At 41.0% G+C, this 17,457-nt stretch overlaps 1 protein-coding gene across 4 annotated transcripts in view; it reads right to left on the reverse strand.

The window, feature by feature from the left end:
• The window catches only part of dock10 (dedicator of cytokinesis 10), a 282,351-nt gene that overhangs the window by 37,795 nt on the left and 227,099 nt on the right, over positions 1-17,457 (reverse strand). For all 4 annotated transcript variants that reach the window (XM_060905824.1, XM_060905826.1, XM_060905823.1 and 1 more), the window contains exons 35-41: positions 13,177-13,298; positions 12,972-13,086; positions 12,713-12,779; positions 10,797-10,844; positions 3,016-3,117; positions 1,524-1,633; positions 817-932 (exon numbers count right to left, since the gene is read on the reverse strand). In XM_060905824.1, the coding sequence (XP_060761807.1) occupies positions 817-932; positions 1,524-1,633; positions 3,016-3,117; positions 10,797-10,844; positions 12,713-12,779; positions 12,972-13,086; positions 13,177-13,298 (680 nt within the window). The remainder of the gene's footprint in view (positions 1-816; positions 933-1,523; positions 1,634-3,015; positions 3,118-10,796; positions 10,845-12,712; positions 12,780-12,971; positions 13,087-13,176; positions 13,299-17,457) is intronic.

The following is a 17,457-nucleotide window of genomic DNA, read 5'->3' on the forward strand; positions in this document are numbered from 1 at the left end:
AGATGGATTGCGACCTGGACAAATCAGCTACGATATATTAAAAATACATAAGCAGTTAAAAATACCTTTAAGCACAATACGACCATAACAACAAAAGTTGAAAAGGTGTTGAAACAGCCAGGAACTGGACCTATTGGGGTTATTCTTATATATGACGTTTCAGGCGGCACGGTGGTGTAGTGGTTAGCGCTGTCGCCTCACAGCAAGAAGGTCCTGGGTTCGAGCCCCGGGGCCGGCGAGGGCCTTTCTGTGTGGAGTTTGCATGTTCTCCCCGTGTCCGCGTGGGTTTCCTCCGGGTGCTCCGGTTTCCCCCACAGTCCAAAGACATGCAGGTTAGGTTAACTGGTGACTCTAAATTGACCGTAGGTGTGAATGTGAGTGTGAATGGTTGTCTGTGTCTATGTGTCAGCCCTGTGATGACCTGGCGACTTGTCCAGGGTGTACCCCGCCTTTCGCCCGTAGTCAGCTGGGATAGGCTCCAGCTTGCCTGCGACCCTGTAGAAGGATAAAGCGGCTAGAGAGAGATGACATGTTTCATTCATGACATTTTCATAAAGGGTGCCAATAATTCTGGAAGGCTGAGCTAATGTTTGTGTCAGTATTGTTAAGAAAAGAAAAAATTAAGCAATTCGAATAAATTAATGTTTAGGTGTGTCACATAAAATAAATAAATAAATAAATAAATGCTGGGTTTTTTTTCATCCACTAGATGGCACTGCTGTATCAAAAAGAGCTTGGCTTTAGAACTAAATCCACAGCTATCAGGTCATTGATTAAACGAGCACAGCTACACAGAATGGATGCACGCCTGCTGACCTTGTGGTGCTGCACGAATAGTCCCAAGACGTCGAGTACAGTGAGGGACACTTCTGTAGACAGATTGGCTTCGATGTCTGTCGGGTTGAAGTTGTCACTGTCAGCCGAATTCCCATCTAATAGAGAAGAAGCAGCCTTTATTTTTCACATGTACACAAGCACAGTGAAATTCCTCCTCCTCTGCATTTAACCCGTCTGAAGCAGTGAACACACACACAAATACCCAGAGCAGTGGGTAGCTATGCTACAGTGCCCGGGGAGCACTTGGGGGTTAGGTGCCTTGCTCAAGGGCACTTCAGCCATGATACAGAGGAAGGGATAAGTGCTGTTCATTCACTCAACTCCCCCCATTTTTCCTGCTGGTGCCAGGAATCAAACCGGCAACCTTTTTGGCCCAAGGCTGCTTTTCTAACCTTCAGACCACGGCTGCCCCCACACAATTACGTATACATAATTGTATACACACACACAATTAGCATACAAGGCTGCGCATAAACAATAACATTAACATGTTAAGTAGTTTAGACTGGAACTGCTAAGAATATCTTGTCATTTAAAGTTATCCACAGTATACTTGTTCAATCTGTAAACGCCAAGTTGACCTTTAATTTTCTGGTTTCCATGAATCCTTACTTCATATGGAAGGTGTTTAAAGCTAAGCAAGCGAAGATGTTTAATGAGAGTTCCTTGTGTCCTGGTGTCATTACCTGTTTCCATCATCTGCAGCAGCTTGGGGTTGGTAAGGGCATTCTTGCCCCGAAGAATGGGCATGGTGTGTGAACGAGCATGTCTGTGCCCATCCTGACCTGACAGCATCCTGATTTGTCAAGAATAAATAACAGAGTGGATTATGACCTTATTTCACTCTTAAAAGCCTGAATGCTAACAACACTAGCTTCCTTCACTGTTCGCTTACTAGCATATCTAGTTTGATTATTTTTTAACCCTAATGTAATATATATAAGAGTAATTTTTCTTCTTATGAACTATGATTTTATTTGTCTGGACTCTTTATCTTTGACAGACAGTCAAAACATCTCAAATGTCGTTTATTTTGCCTAGCATTTAATTACATCAGAACTAGATACTGTATGAGAAAGGCAACTTTTATATTTTTCTTCTCTCCACACAGGCTATAGTAGTTAATAAAGACGTGGCTTTAGCATATCAGTTGTTTTACAGGGGATTATTTACACACAAAAAAGGAATACAAGGAGACCGGCTATTCACACAATACCACACAGAGCAGGTCAAGGGAGATGGCCATGGTGGATACAGACAAAATGGCTGCCACAGTGTTGTGTTGCAGGAGAATATTACATTAGTGGATATTGGTACTGCATCACATCATGAAATCGTGATGAAAAATGATGAACTGAGATGTTTTAACAGTGGACAAATGATGGATACGATACATGAGCTATTGCTACAATTATTTCTGTATCTTTGGCTATGTTAGCATTAGCATATAAAATGTCGACGTGTCATACGTAGCATCGTTTCTCGCATTTCTGAAAGAATCGATAATATTGTAATTCGGTTTAGGGTGAGACTGAGGCAAGATCAATAAAACTGACATTCTGCTTGATAACAGGAACATGCTAATAAGGCTAGCTTTTTCTGGCTCTGTGAAAAATGTAAGGCCTGGGGATCGATACATCACTGAGGCATGAGCCTTGAGAAAAAAGAAGAAAAAAAAAAGATCATTTATACTGGTCATGGTTATGGCTATGGCTGAGAAAAAGCATAGTTTCTGCTAGATTTGTTGCTGACAGGAACATGCTAATAACTCATGCTGCGTTCGGTATAAAAGCCTGGCTTTATCAGAAAAATAGGCCTGGGAATTAATGTATCATTTGAACAGAAGCCCTAAGAATATTATTAGTCTGTTTTGTGGAACAGGCAGATACATTTATGAAAAACCTTTGCTAGATTTTTTGCTAACTGGAACATGCTAATAATGCTAACACACTGTGTACAGTATAAAAGAAAGCTGGCTCAGTGAAAAGGCCTGGGTCAGGATTACTACTACTACTACTACTAATAATAATAATGTTAGGCACATGGTTGTAGCTACATCTGTGACAAAGAAGAACTTCTCTTAGATTCGTAGCTAACAGCAATTGGAAATGCTAATACTGTTGCTTTGCTTGGAATAAAAGCCAGTCTCTATGGGGAATGTAGTCCTAGGGTGTTTACCATTGGGGCAGAAGCCCTGAGGACTGGGTGGAAGCATTCGAACCCTTCAGAGTGCCAGTGTTCTGCGTGGCCTGCGCCAGCTTAACCGCAGCTGCTAACTTCCTGTGCAGAACGACCCAATCACAGCAGGGGTTAAAGGCACCATTATTATTATTATTATTATAATTTTCATCATCCTTACGTTCTTCATCACATTTGAAGCAGCCAGGTGAACAAAAGCTCAGCACTAATTTAGCAGGCCAGCATTCAAAGACGGGCAGCGTTCAAGCTAGTTCAACTTGCAAATGTTAGTGTAAAAAGTTCAAGCACCTCATGTGATGCTATCTATATCCTGTTGGCATGTGTGCACTAGCAAATGAATTTAAATTTCATATAAAGAGTCCTACGGTATGAAGCGAATTTGTTTTGGAAGGCAGTCCAGGGGACGATAATAGAGACAGTGATGGGATGAAGAGCAGATGTAAGCGAGTGGTGTTTGCTTAAACATGAGATGGAAATGAGAAAGCAAAGCCAGGCAACAAGACACAAAAATACACCAAGACACATTCACAGATTCAAAAGCAAGCAAGAGCATCATTACATGAAGGTATAATCATGCTTTATAGAGACGTTAGCATTTATATCACACATCACTGCATGGCAGTTTTCAATTTGTCAGTGTACAGTGGAGGAAATAATTATTTGATTCCTTGCTGATTTTGTAAGTTTGTCCACTGACAAAGAAATGAACATTCTATAATTTTAATGGTAGGTTTATTTTAACTGTGAGAGACAAAACATCAAAAAGAAAATCCAGAAAATAACTTCATATGAAAGATATAAACTGATTTGCATTTCTCTGAGTGAAATAAGTATTTGAACCCTCTAGCAAACAAGACTTAGTATTTGGTGGCAAAACCCTTGTTGGCAAGCACAGCAGTCAGACCTTTCTTGTAGTTGCTGACCAGGTTTGCGCACATGTCAGGAGGAATTTTGGTCCACTCCTCTTTGCAGATCATCTCTAGATCATTAAGGTTTTGAGGCTATCGCTTCGCAACTCGGCGCTTCAGCTCCCTCCATAGGTTTTCTATGGGATTAAGGTCCAGAGACTGGCGAGGCCACTCCATGACCTTAATGTGCTTCTTCTTGAGCCACTCCTTTGTTGCCTTGGCTGTATGTTTTGGGTCATTGTCGTGCTGGAAGACCCATCCACGACCCATTTTCAGTGTCCTGGCAGAGGAAAGGAGGTTGTCACTCAGGATTTTACGGTACATGGCCGTGTCCATTCTTCCATTGATGCGGTGAAGTAGTCCTGTGCCCTTAGCAGAGAAACACCCCCAAAGCATAATGTTTCCACCTCCATGCTTGACAGTGGGGATGGTGTTCTTCGGGTCATTGTCAGCATCTTTCTTCCTCCAAACACGGCGAGTTGAGTTAATGCCAAAGAGCTCGATTTTGGTCTCATCTGACCACAGCACCTTCTCCCAATCACTCTCAGAATCATTCAGGTGTTCACTGGCAAACTTCAGACGGGCCTGCACATGTGCCTTCTTGAGCAGGGGGACCTTGCGGGCACTGCAGGATTTTAATCCATTACGGCGTAATGTGTTACCAATGGTTTTCTTGGTGACTGTGGTCCCAGCTGCCTTAAGATCATTAACAAACTCCTCCCGTGTAGTTCTAGGCTGATCTCTCACCTTTCTCGTGACCATTGATACTCCACGAGGTGAGATCTTGCGTGGGGCCCCAGACCGAGGTCGATTGATGGTCATTTTGTATTTCTTCCATTTTCAAACTATTGCACCAACAGTTGTCTCCTTCTCACCCAGCTTCTTGCTTATGGTTTTGTAGCCCAGTCCAGCCTCGCGCAGCTCTACAATCTTGTCCCTGACATCCTTAGACAGCTCTTTGGTCTTGCCCATGTTGGAGAGGTTGGAGTCTGATTGACTGATTGATTCTGTGGACAGGTGTCTTTTATACAGGTGTCAATTTAAGACAGCTGTCTTTAATGCAGGTAACGAGTTGATTAGAAGTGTCTAACTGGTCTGTGGGAGCTAGAACTCTTAATGGTTGGTAGGGGATCAAATACTTATTTCACTCAACGAAATGCAAATCAATTTATATATTTTATAAAATGTGATTTTCTGGATTTTCTTTTTGATATTCTATCTCTCACTGTTAAAATAAACCTACCCTTAAAATTATAGACGGTCATATATTTGCCAGTGGGCAAACTTACAAAATCAGCAAGGGATCAAATAATTATTTCCTCCACGGTATATGATGTGATAAATGCTACCGTAACAATGTTTTCTTAACTGACTGGAGCAATATAATCTATATCACCCAAATTTGTACTTAAACATCTCTATACTTCAATATTAAAGGTGCATTGGGTCCTACCAACATGAAAAAACACGGATTCCGTGCCGGACTTCTTGGTAAATGGCATTTAGCGGACACTCTTATCCAGCGTAACGTACAATATACCCAGAGGCAGCCTGGGGAGCACTCGGGGGTTAGGTGCCTTGCTCAAGGGCACTTCAGCCATTCCTGCTGGTCCAGGGAATCAAACCGGCGACCTTTTAGTCCCAAAGCTGCTTCTCTAACCATGAGGCCATGGCTTCCCCACATATTATTGTTCATTCATTCTTTCACCTCGAGTAACTGTTTTATCCTGGTCAGGGTCGCAGTGGATCCAAAGCCTATCCCAAGAACGTGGGGCATGAGTAGGGAATACACACACACATACAATCGTACATCATAATCATACACTCACTCGCACACAGTGGCAAGTTAGTACAGATAATCCATCTACTGCCAAGTTTTTGGGAGGTGGGAAGAAAAAAAAGAACCTTCTGTACCGCCATGCTGCCCTCATACTACTGTTGTTGTGTTAAAGGAAAAAATTTCATTTCATTCATATTCATTTTAATGTTTTTGCATTTCATCTTGTAACCATTAAAAGCAAAAAACTGCCCAATGCACCTTTAATTAAAGAATTAGAGAGAGAGAGAGAGAGAGAGAGAGAGAGAGAAAGAGAGAAGTAGTAATCATTGAAACAGAAAATGAAAAAAATCAATATGATAGCAGAGGTACAGATAGAAAGAGAGAATGAGAGCACTATTAATGCATCAACAAACTGAATAACAGTCCAGGAAACCATCTTAAAATATATATTATTGCTTTTTTTTTGTAACACAAAATACGGTATCTCAGAGTAGGTTTTTGTCCTTAAAACACACAGCCTGCTTCGGTGAACAGCAGCTACAGCGACATGATTAGGTCATTAGTATTGGGTTAATAATCCACCGATTTCAATGGTCTAAATCATGTAAAGTAGCGTATTTGTAAAAATAAATAAATACATAAATAAAACATGACTACGAGTCACTCTAACAGGCAGGGTTCTGTGAAGTGAAAGACAAAAGAGGAGGGAGGAAGAAAGAAGTGAGAGAAATGGCTGATTTTGAAACAGAATATATTACTGGAATCTCGGTCTCCTGACAGCCTTGGAGGATTTTGAGCTCAAGTCATATCTTCACTTCAAGTAAAAAAGAAAAAAAAAAGTTTGGCATCAAAGGAAGCCTCAAGCTTTAAGGAGAGCGAGCGAGCGAGCGAGAGAGAGACTTCTCAGTGATATGGCTGTGTGTTAAACAGCTTCAATCTCACCTCGAAATCCTGATGCTCTTCATTTCAATAATACCTGACTGTACTACAGGCTGGTTTGGGAAAAAGACAAGTATTCCCACTTATTCATAGTTAAAGGTGCACTGTGTAGGATTCAGAGGTGGACAGTAACGAAGTACATTTACTTGAGTACTCTACTTAAGTACACTTTTTGAGTATCTGTACTTTACTTGAGTTTATTTTTTGGGAAACTGATGACTTTAATTTCACTACATTTGAAAGACAAATATCGTACTTTTCACTCCACTACATTTCTGTCAAGGTCCTCGTTACTCGTTACTATGAAGTGGCTTTGAAAGTGGATGTTTTTTTCTTTTCTTTTCTAAAACGTGATTGGTTTTTTCCCAGGTGACACTGAGAGCCGATCAGTAATCACTAGGGTCACGTCACATCCATAGACTGTATAAAATCAAGATCAATTATTTCTCAGCAGCGTTATTTGAACACGATTAGTTGATGGCAGAATGGAAGGAGACGGTCCTTCTAGAGAATGCATGCACCCATGGCTTTACCTAGAGCCCAGGTTTCAGTTTTCTGAAAGGATTAAAGATACGTTTTGTTTAAAATATTTGCCGAAAACGAACCACATCACGGCCTACAAAAACTCGCTGTCCAACCTGCGGGAGCATATCAAGGTATATAAACGTTTTATTTCAAGAGAAAGCTTGCAATGAAGTTGTCTGTGCTTTTAGAGCTAGCGATAACGTTGCAAATGTAGCTGTACATGTTAGGACTGGGACTGTTTTGGCCTCTAGAGGCCGCTGTTATGTTTATCTTGTCATGTTTGTTTTGGCCTCTAGAGGCCGCAACTGTGTTTTGTGTCTGTCTTGATTGCCTGTTTCCTGCCCCGCCCTGTTCCTTAATTGTTTTGTGTATAAATACCCCTCTGTTTGTTCCCTTGTCATGGAGTTTTTATGCTATGCTGTCTTGTGCTAGTTGCCTCTGTCGCATGTATCTTGCCTGTGCCCTTGTGTTTTTGATATTTTTTTGCTTTCTTTGGACTTTGTACCTTTTTGATCTTCTGAGCGTTCAGCATTTTGCCTTTCCTTTTGTTTTTGGACATTTAACCTTTGGATATTTTTATTTTGGTTTATCTTCTGAGCTTTTGGATTTTCTTTTTTTTTCCATTGGATTGTCTCATCTCATTATCTCTAGCCGCTTTATCCTTCTACAGGGTCGCAGGCAAGCTGGAGCCTATCCCAGCTGACTACGGGCGAAAGGCGGGGTACACCCTGGACAAGTCGCCAGGTCATCACAGGGCTGACACATAGACACAGACACACACCTACGGTCAATTTAGAGTCACCAGTTAACCTAACCTGCATGTCTTTGGACTGTGGGGGAAACCGGAGCACCCGGAGGAAACCCACGCGGACACGGGGAGAACATGCAAACTCCACACAGAAAGGCCCTCGCCTGCCCCGGGGCTCGAACCCAGGACCTTCTTGCTGTGAGGCGACAGCGCTAACCACTACACCACCGTGCCACCTCCATTGGATTGTATATAGTGTAAATAAACTGTTTTTTTGATACTCTACTTTCGCCTCACGCCTCTGCACTTGAGTCATCCCCCTGGTGGTCTAGTGGGGGTTTGCTGGATTATCACACCAGCAACCTGGGTTCGAATCCCAGCAAAACCATAACAATACAGTCTGGTTAGTCAAATGACTTTCTATGGATTTGCCTGCCAAGTTGCCATAGCCTTGTCCATGGCTAATGCTAGCACATAGCTAGTTAACTTGGACACTGTTAGTTAGCATGTAAAAACGGAGTTATGCTAACATGACTAATGTTAACTTATCCGAAGTCCTTTCAAAAATGTTTCAGCATGATCTTGCCAAATAAACAGAATGTAGAAATCTTTCTAGTAGCGTTAGCTACCCAATATGATTTAGAGTTTGAAAAGAGTTTGCTAGCATGTCAGGTGGAGCTTCACTGACTAGCTAGCTTAACGTTAAACCACCATGATGGCACAGCATGCATTCATTTTGTGAATTCACATTTCTGTCTTTGTTAATGGCATTAGGTTTCGTAAACGTTGTGGCAATAATACAATGTGTTGACAGAAAATGTACTTTTAATACTTAAGTATTTTTAAGAGCAAGTACGTCAGTACTTTAACTTAAGTAAAAATTTGACTGCACAACTTTCACTTGTATCGGAGTAACACTTGACCAGTGGGATCTGTACTTTGACTTAAGTAATGAAGTTGGGTACTTCGTCCACCTCTGGTAGGATTACAGAAATGGAATATAGTACAGTATTCATAATTATGTTGTCATAACTATGAATCGTTGTGCTTTCGTATGCTTAGAATGAGCCCTTCATGTCTGCACAGGGAGCAGGGGTCCACTTCCACGGAGCTGCCATGTTGCGCTGCTACAGTACCCCAGAACAGGCAAACCAAACACTGGCTCGAAAGAGCGCATTTCGCGCTTTGTGTTTTTACAATCGGCAGCTTGAATCCAGCACCAGAAGTTAGACAAAGATGAAGAAAGAAGAGGTAAATGTCAGTGACGTTGTAGTCTTGCTTGTGTAATTGTTTTGCTAGTTCCAATAAAATATTTATGCTCACAGTTCAGTGACGTCAATAGGCCCTATCACTCAGGGCTATAGCCCCGGGTATTTTAAACCAGGCTTGTAGTACTCGAGTCCAGGACTCTGACTCGAGTCCGACTCATGCCCTAATTTTAAGGACTCGTGATTTAACTTGGACTTGAGCACTGATGACTCAGACTCGTGCATTAACTGCATTCGGACTCATAAATTGGAGACAAGGACGTGGATTTTTCCTTTATTTTTTGTAACATGCCATAATAATTTAGCATAAGATATTTATATCTACATTAATTTTTATACTAATTTCATGCAAGAGAATGCTCATTCACCTGTTCATACGTCATGTTCAGGAACAAACTAACGTTAATGGCGCTAAAATGCCTGGAGAGAACGCCCCTAGGATTGTCTGCTTTGCTTATACAGACTTTTTGTGCAGTGGGAAAAAAATGCACTGCTATGTGTTCCATATGTAGAAGAACTATCGAGGAGACGACAAGGACAACTTCGAACTTCAGTCATCATTTGGCAAGACTCCACTCAGAGAAGGAAGTGACACGCTATGTTCATTGCCCTGTTGATGGTGGGTGGGGCTTGCTTACTGAGCGATGAACTAGCTAGTGTTAACCCTCTCTCATATTATTTGCCCTGTTAATAGTGGGCGGGGCTTGCTGAGCAATGAACAAGCTTATTATCTGTAGCCTATTAACTAAAACGGGGCAGTCGAGCAGTAATGTTAGTCCAACACAGTAGCAGAGACGCTTTCACATAAAGGCGGCAACAGCCACCGTCAAATGGTGCAGATGGAGTCTTGTTCTCATACTCGACTCAGATCAATATCGGACTCGACTTGAAATCTTGAATGACTTGGACTTGAACACTGGGGACTCAAGACTGGACTTGGACTCGAGGTTTAGTGACTCAACTACGGTACAACACAGGTTCTAATACACACTGAGAAAGTTGGTTGCAATCTGCAACCTCACCACTAGATGCCACTAAATCCTACATCGTGCACCTTTAAAGGATGTGGGAACTAATTTAATCAACAAGCAGTTAATAAGAAACATGGTCTTTAATAATTACATCTCCAATGCACCATGACAGTAACTATACTGGTGTTTGAGAGTCATTTCAAAATGATCCCATGTCCTTGCTTTGTAGAATAACCATAAAAACTATGACAGAAAGCATATGAGATACAGTGTGCCATAAATAATAAACCTATCCTCGCTTGCTTCTTTCCAACTCCAAGCTCCAAATAGCAGGACTTTTTTCTTTCTCTGCACTATCCTTTTTTTTCTCCCAGTCTGGCTATGTTTCAGGTCTTCTCACTCTTTCTTTCTTCTCTCTTCCTCCTCCTCCTCCTCACACAAAGACAGTGACACATACACAGAGACAGAAACTACTGAAGCTAAAGCAGTGCAGATGCTCAGTGGTACATGGCTTACAAACAAGCTATGAGGGGAAAAAAAACAACTGTTGGCTTTCAAATGCACCAGCAACACATAAAAAAAGACCCTTAGAGCAGTGGGTGATCCATTTTAGGCACTTACCTGGCGATGTGACGCTTTCCCAAGAACCTGAAGTGCTGGAGACAGAGTCTGTCAGGGACGAGATGGAGAGATTAGAGGGAGTGAAGGCTGAGATGCAAATAGAATATGCAGTGTACCGAGAGCAGGAAGTGGCACAGAGAAACACTGTGAAAGATGGAAATATTTTAAGTGATCTTCATATCCTTGGCAGTGACACATTTCCTGATAAAAATATGTCTGTTAAAACTGATAGGAAAAGTTATCAAAGGCCTGATTTTCCACAAGACCAGGCCCAGGGTTTCTCCAGAAAATCTGAAGAAGCTGGCTTAAAAAAAAAAAAAGTAGTAGGCGGCTCTGGAATTTGCAGCGGCGAAGCCACCGTGGTGTGCCAAAGACGTGCTTTATGCAAGGGGGAACTGGGGGCATACCCCACCAGAAAATTTTGAAATTTACATGACATTCTCAGATAATAAATTAACCATTTCCCTGTAAAATACTTGCAAAGTATGTATGAAATTTCCCTCCAGATGTGTGTGTGCTTGGCTTTCTCAGTTACCTTCTGTAGTACACTGCCTGGCTCTGGAACATAACTACGTACCGTATGCTACAACGTGGTCACGTGGTCTGGCTCAGCCAATCAGAGCATGAGAATGGACCAACAAATATGGCGTTACTTCCGGTCATGTTAGATTTCATGGTGGAATAATTGGATTTGCAGCAAATTATGGGCAGCGGAGACCAGGCTTGTAGTACTTGAGTCCGACTCGTGCCCTAATTTTAAGATTTTAAGGAGGTCATGACTCAACTTGGACTTGAGCACTGATGACTCGGACTCGTGCATTAACTGCATTCGGACTCGTAAACTGGAGACGAGGACTCGGATTTTTTCTTTATTTCTAGTAACATGCCATAATAATCTGGCATAAGATTTATTAATTTTGTACTAATTTCGTGCAAGAGTGTCACACCTGCGCGCCTTGGCGCGTGCATCAGATAGACTCTCGGGCGCGCTCTGGACAGCGTGCGTGCCAAACGGACTCTCTCACGCGCCGTAAACAACTCACACTTGCACAGGATTAAGGCGCAATCAGTGCGCCTATATAAAAACTGTGAAAACGCGAAGTATTGAGTTGCATTGCTGACACATTACCGAGCCTTATTTCTTTATTAGGTTTCCTGATCCCTAATTTCCTGTTTCTCGTGTTTGATTCTGCTGAGTCTACAATAGCCTGTTTGTGCCTCGCTCGACCTATTGCCTGTTTCACCGTTTTACGGTTTTGCTTGCCGTTCTGTATAGTTTACCTGTCTTCACTTGTATTAATAAAACACAGCTGCGCTTACATCCGTCTCCCAACCATCTCTGATAGAATACTTCACACTCCCTCATATGTCATGTTCAGGAACAAACTAATAGTAATGGCGCTAAAACAGCCACCGTCAAATGGTGTGGTTGGAGTGTTGGACTTGGACTCGACTCAAAATTTTTTTAATGGCTTGGATTTGAACACTGGGGACTTGAGACTGGACTCGGACTCGAGGTTTAGTGACTCAACTGGTGGAGATGATATAAATCGCTTGAACCTTGAAAGGCACGTTTTTATTTTTTTCTGGGATCGAGTAGCTGGTGCAGACCGTCTGTGTAGTCGGAGAAACCCACCAGTTGCCAGCGCTTGTGGAGATCTCTGCAGGCCCTCTGAGAGTTTAAGAGGTTAGCTTTCTGTTGATTCCTTCTTTTCTTTCTTTTTTAATCTGTTTTTCCCTTTCCTCACACTTGAGTCCATTTATCTCACCATTCATACTCCATCCATCCATCCATCCATCCATCCATCCATCCATCCATCCATCCATCCATCCATCCATCATTCTATCCATCTTTCCATCCATATATCCACTGATTATTGTCAATATCAATTCACCATTTACCAAAGAAAACTTACTCTAAGATGTTAAAGAAGTCTGAAATCTCCTGGTGAATGGCCCGGTGCCAGTATGCAACCATGACCTCTGTAACACAAAGCACAAGCCATGCCCAATCACATTCCCATTCACAATCATCAGGAAAACATACTCGTCAATACTGATCATGATAATAACTAATATGAGAAACTGCCTTTATCTACAAAAGTTCCATCCTGTAAAATTATTATTATTTTCCGATTGGCATGTGTGTGTACTGTATGCATACTGATCCCTGACCTTCTGATATGGTTTTCATAATATGCAGGAAACACATAAGCAGACTGCGCGTCTCTGCCTGATCCAGTTTGTCAAAGCGTGAGCCAAAACCAATCAGGGACTGCGGCCTGGCAAACTGCACGGAGCATATCAGTATCATGTTAGGAATGTGCTCCTGTACAGTGACGATACGGAGAATATACCAACAATTCATGTGTCTCCTTACCTTCTCACATCCATCCATCTTCTCGCTGTTGCGGTCACTGTTGCTGGGGTTGGACTCGATGCTGATGAGCGAGCCTCGTGAATCCGTGTTGTTAGCCGTGGATACAGCAAGTGACGAAAACACTAAAAGAAAGAAGAAATATGAATAAATGGAAGAATTAACGAATGGATGGCCGTCTACCTGCTTATGTTCTATAGATATGCTTTTATAAACATGTCAAATGTGACCTGTAGGTTTGTTTTCGTCATATTTGTGGGTGGGGATTGTGAGCATGAAAGCATACAAGCCTTTCTGACTGGCTTGGATAACGCCTTGTGTTCCTGACGTCCTTGTTTTTGTTTGCGCCCGAGGTTGCATAAGCACCATTTACAGTCCTTACCGTGCCCTTCAGCTATGTAAATTTGGTGCCTGTTTCTGCCAACTACTTGCTCACACTGAATTTAGTGGCAGAAGGTGAAAAAAAAAAGTGGATAGTTTTCCAGTCTTTAACTGTCCAGCTTGGGTGACGGATGGAAATTGATGTGATCTTCTGTTGTAGCTCATCCACTTTAAAGGAGAACTGAAGGCAGATTTTTTTATTAAAATTCTCATCTCATCTCATTATCTCTAGCCGCTTTATCCTTCTATAGGGTCGCAGGCAAGCTGGAGCCTATCCCAGCTGACTACGGGCGAAAGGCGGGGTACACCCTGGACAAGTCGCCAGGTCATCACAGGGCCGACACATAGACACAGACAACCATTCATACTCTCATTCACACCTACGGTCAATTTAGAGTCACCAGTTAACCTAACCTGCATGTCTTTGGACTGTGGGGGAAACCGGAGCACCCGGAGGAAACCCACGCGGACACGGGGAGAACATGCAAACTCCACACAGAAAGGCCCTCGCCGGCCCCGGGGCTCAAACCCGGACCTTCTTGCTGTGAGGCAATAGCGCTAACCACTACACCACCGTGCCGCCCCTTATCAAAATTCTATTTATCTCATTTTATTAAATATACAAATGCATTTTGATCGCTATTTTGTCACTGCTATAGCAAGTTATGAGTGTTTGAAATATGCTATGTAATATATCAGTCCATCCGTCAAAGCAATGGCCGTAAATGAGATTCGTCGAGACCTGTGCATACTTGCCAACCCTCCCGATTTTAGCCTCCATCTCCCGATCGTATTTGTTAAAAACTGGATAATCTCCCAGTTTGGAGAAATCCCTACCACCAAGTTAAAAATACTCCCGATTATGTCCAATCAGAATCGTATGAGAAAGACTGCTGACGTCAACTGATTTTTAACCAATCACCGAACAGAACGACAGTCACTTCCGTAATGTAGGATTCACCCAGGCCGTCTGACATTTTTTACAAGCATTCGTTCATCATAGCCACTAAACCAAATACCAAACGGCAGAAATATGAATGCAAATACCAGGTTGCATGGGAGAATGAATTTCCATGGATGAGCAAATGTTCGACCAGCCAGTTACACATTTTAAGGTAAAGATACCTTAAATCAGAATATAATGGACATCTGAGTGTGAAATTAAACTAGTCTTCCATAGCATTTCAGAAACAAACTGTACAACTTCTAAAGCGTTTAGTGAAATTTTGCCTGACAGAGAATTTGTTTGATGAGCGTATTTGAATAGTGTGGTCGTGTCTTAGAGCTATTTTGAATTTATGTTTGAAAGTTTTAAGTGAAAGTTTACAAGTGAATTATCTGGAAAGTGATTGATTTTGATCGAGTTTTGAGGTTTTAAGTGAAACATTACTAGTGAGTGTATTTTGGTAGGACTAAAATTTTGCATTCGAGTGTATTTCTTTGTGGAATATATTTTGATAGTATGGTAGTATTTATAGTGCCATTTTTTAATTTTGTTTGAAAACTTTCAGTCAAAGTTTGCAAATGAGCAAATTCCTTTGATGCATTCTGACAGGATTTGGATAGGATTTCTAGTGCTTTTTAAAAATTCTGTTGGAAAGTGTTTAGTGGGTCAAATTGTAAAATATTACACTACACCATGCACCAGGCTTCTGTTATTAGTACAATATTTATTCACCATTCAAAATCAATCAATTATACACTGTGGACTGCAGTGAGCTCGTTGCTCATTTAACATTCGTGGTTGTCCAGCGCTCTGCGCTTTAGTGCTTGGCGTGATGTTCCGGGCGATGTTGCCCGGTGGCGTCGCGGCGGCTGTGCAGGCGGTTTGGGACACACCAGTGCTCTGCGTGGCGGAGCTTCTGTGCTCGCTTTGTGGATCCATGGCGTGGTGTTCGAGCGATGTTGCTGACGGCGTCACGGCGGCTGTGCTGGAGATGTGGGACTCGTTTTCATGCGCCTTTTGGTGGGACTGTGGCTGCTACACCACGGGAATTACATCCTGACCCCTACTTGGTGGACTTTTTATTTATTTATTTAATTATTATTATTTTCTTTATTTTTTAATTTTTTTTTCCTTGTCTATAATTGTAAAGCGTCCTTGGGTTTCTTGAAAGGCGCTATATAAATCTAACTTATTATTATTATTATTATTTTTTTTTTTTTTTACTTTATGTATAGATCCTAAGTTACATTTTATTCCTTTCTTATTTTCACTCGTTAACTTATATTTTGTTATCTGCAATTGACACTGTTTATATTTATTTCAGTTATGATACCTGTTACAGTTTAATGTATAATTTTGTTACCAATTATTATATTATTATTATTTATTATTTACTATTGTTAATATAGTTATTCTCTAATTTGTTAAATTTGTATTAATTACTTGTTAATTTAAATGGGGAAGACTTAGAACAAGCCATTGTGCTTTTTTCTTCCCTCAGCATGTTTTCTGTTTTTGTTCCATTTATGTTTTCTTGTAAATCTCTTTTATCATGTGCAAATAAAAAAAAATGCATTTTAGTAGTGCTAAGACAGTGCAGTATTTATTTAATTGTTACTATTTTGGTTAAATCTTATTAAAATTTTATACATGATATAGTTCTCTGTATTTTTACATGAGCTTACAGAAGGAAAACACATTTGATGCAATCCAATAATACTTTCATTCACTGCGACGATTTTAAGAAATTATAAACATTCTTCGAAAGCATCACTTGTGTTATTTTCTGTGGGTCTCTGTATGTAGACAATATTCAGGCAGGAGATTTTTCAGCTAAAAATCTGATTTAAGACTTCCCTTTCATTGTTATTATATTAAAATTCAAGACAAGAGTATCATTTCAGATTTTTCACTCTGAGCTCTCTCATGCCTGATCCATGAATCCCATAACCTATAGGAATTGATAGAACAATATCAACAATTCAAAAACTCTTTAATTGTATAAATTTCACATGGTTTGCAATTAATTGGGATCCACTGTTTTTATCATTTCAACCGCGCATCATACCCTCATCCAATTGAAAATGTCTTTCACGCACTTTTCTCCCCCGTGAGAATTTTGAAAAGTTGGCAAGTATGACAGCCTGTGCGAGACATCGTAGGACGGAAGTAAAACGTACAGCGGAAATCAAAGTGACCAACATCTGCCAACGTTCCCTGTGTCCAAAATCGCTCACTCGTTCCCTACTCCCTATGTAGGGAATTACTATATAGAGGACTATATAGTAAGCTCATTGGTAAAATGAAAAAACGCTTTCAGACACTACTCCGTCGCGCTGTTATTTACATCATTACTGTCGCAAAATTAAAACGTGCCAGATCAGGCGGCTGGTGGGTTTTCAAAAATAAATAAATAAATAAATAAATAAATACATGTATTTTTGTGATAAATCCATATTATATTGAGCGCATTTCCCATATTAATCAATACGAAGTACCTGCATCTTTCAGTTTTTTTTAAATCAAGGCTGAATACTTTCTTCTTTGCCGCTGACTTTTATTAACTCAAATTTAAGACTTTGATTTCTTTCAGCGCGACCGCAATGCACGATGGGATACATTGCTTTGGTTAGTGACCACTGTTGTACACTACTTTTCGTGATGCATTGTGGGATACTTTGAGTGCACTATATAGGGTGTAAATAATCCTCACAAAGGTTTTGGACAGCACTACAAAATGGCGTCCCCACTTTCTAGTGCCCTATATAGTGAATAGGGAGCGATTTTGGACACAGGGGTAGTCAGAAGATGCGCGCGCCCTCTTTCGAATGCTGATGTAATCAAGCCGGAAGTTTTGTTTGTTTTGATAGCAATCAGGAAAGTTTGAAAAAACTAGGCAGTAATCGTCATTTAAACTCGTTTCTGTGCAATATTTCGTTTGGAAAACAGTTTTCAAA

The sequence above is a fragment of the Neoarius graeffei genome, chromosome 23, assembly GCF_027579695.1.
Source record: "Neoarius graeffei isolate fNeoGra1 chromosome 23, fNeoGra1.pri, whole genome shotgun sequence".
NCBI classification, from domain to species: Eukaryota; Metazoa; Chordata; class Actinopteri; order Siluriformes; family Ariidae; genus Neoarius; species Neoarius graeffei.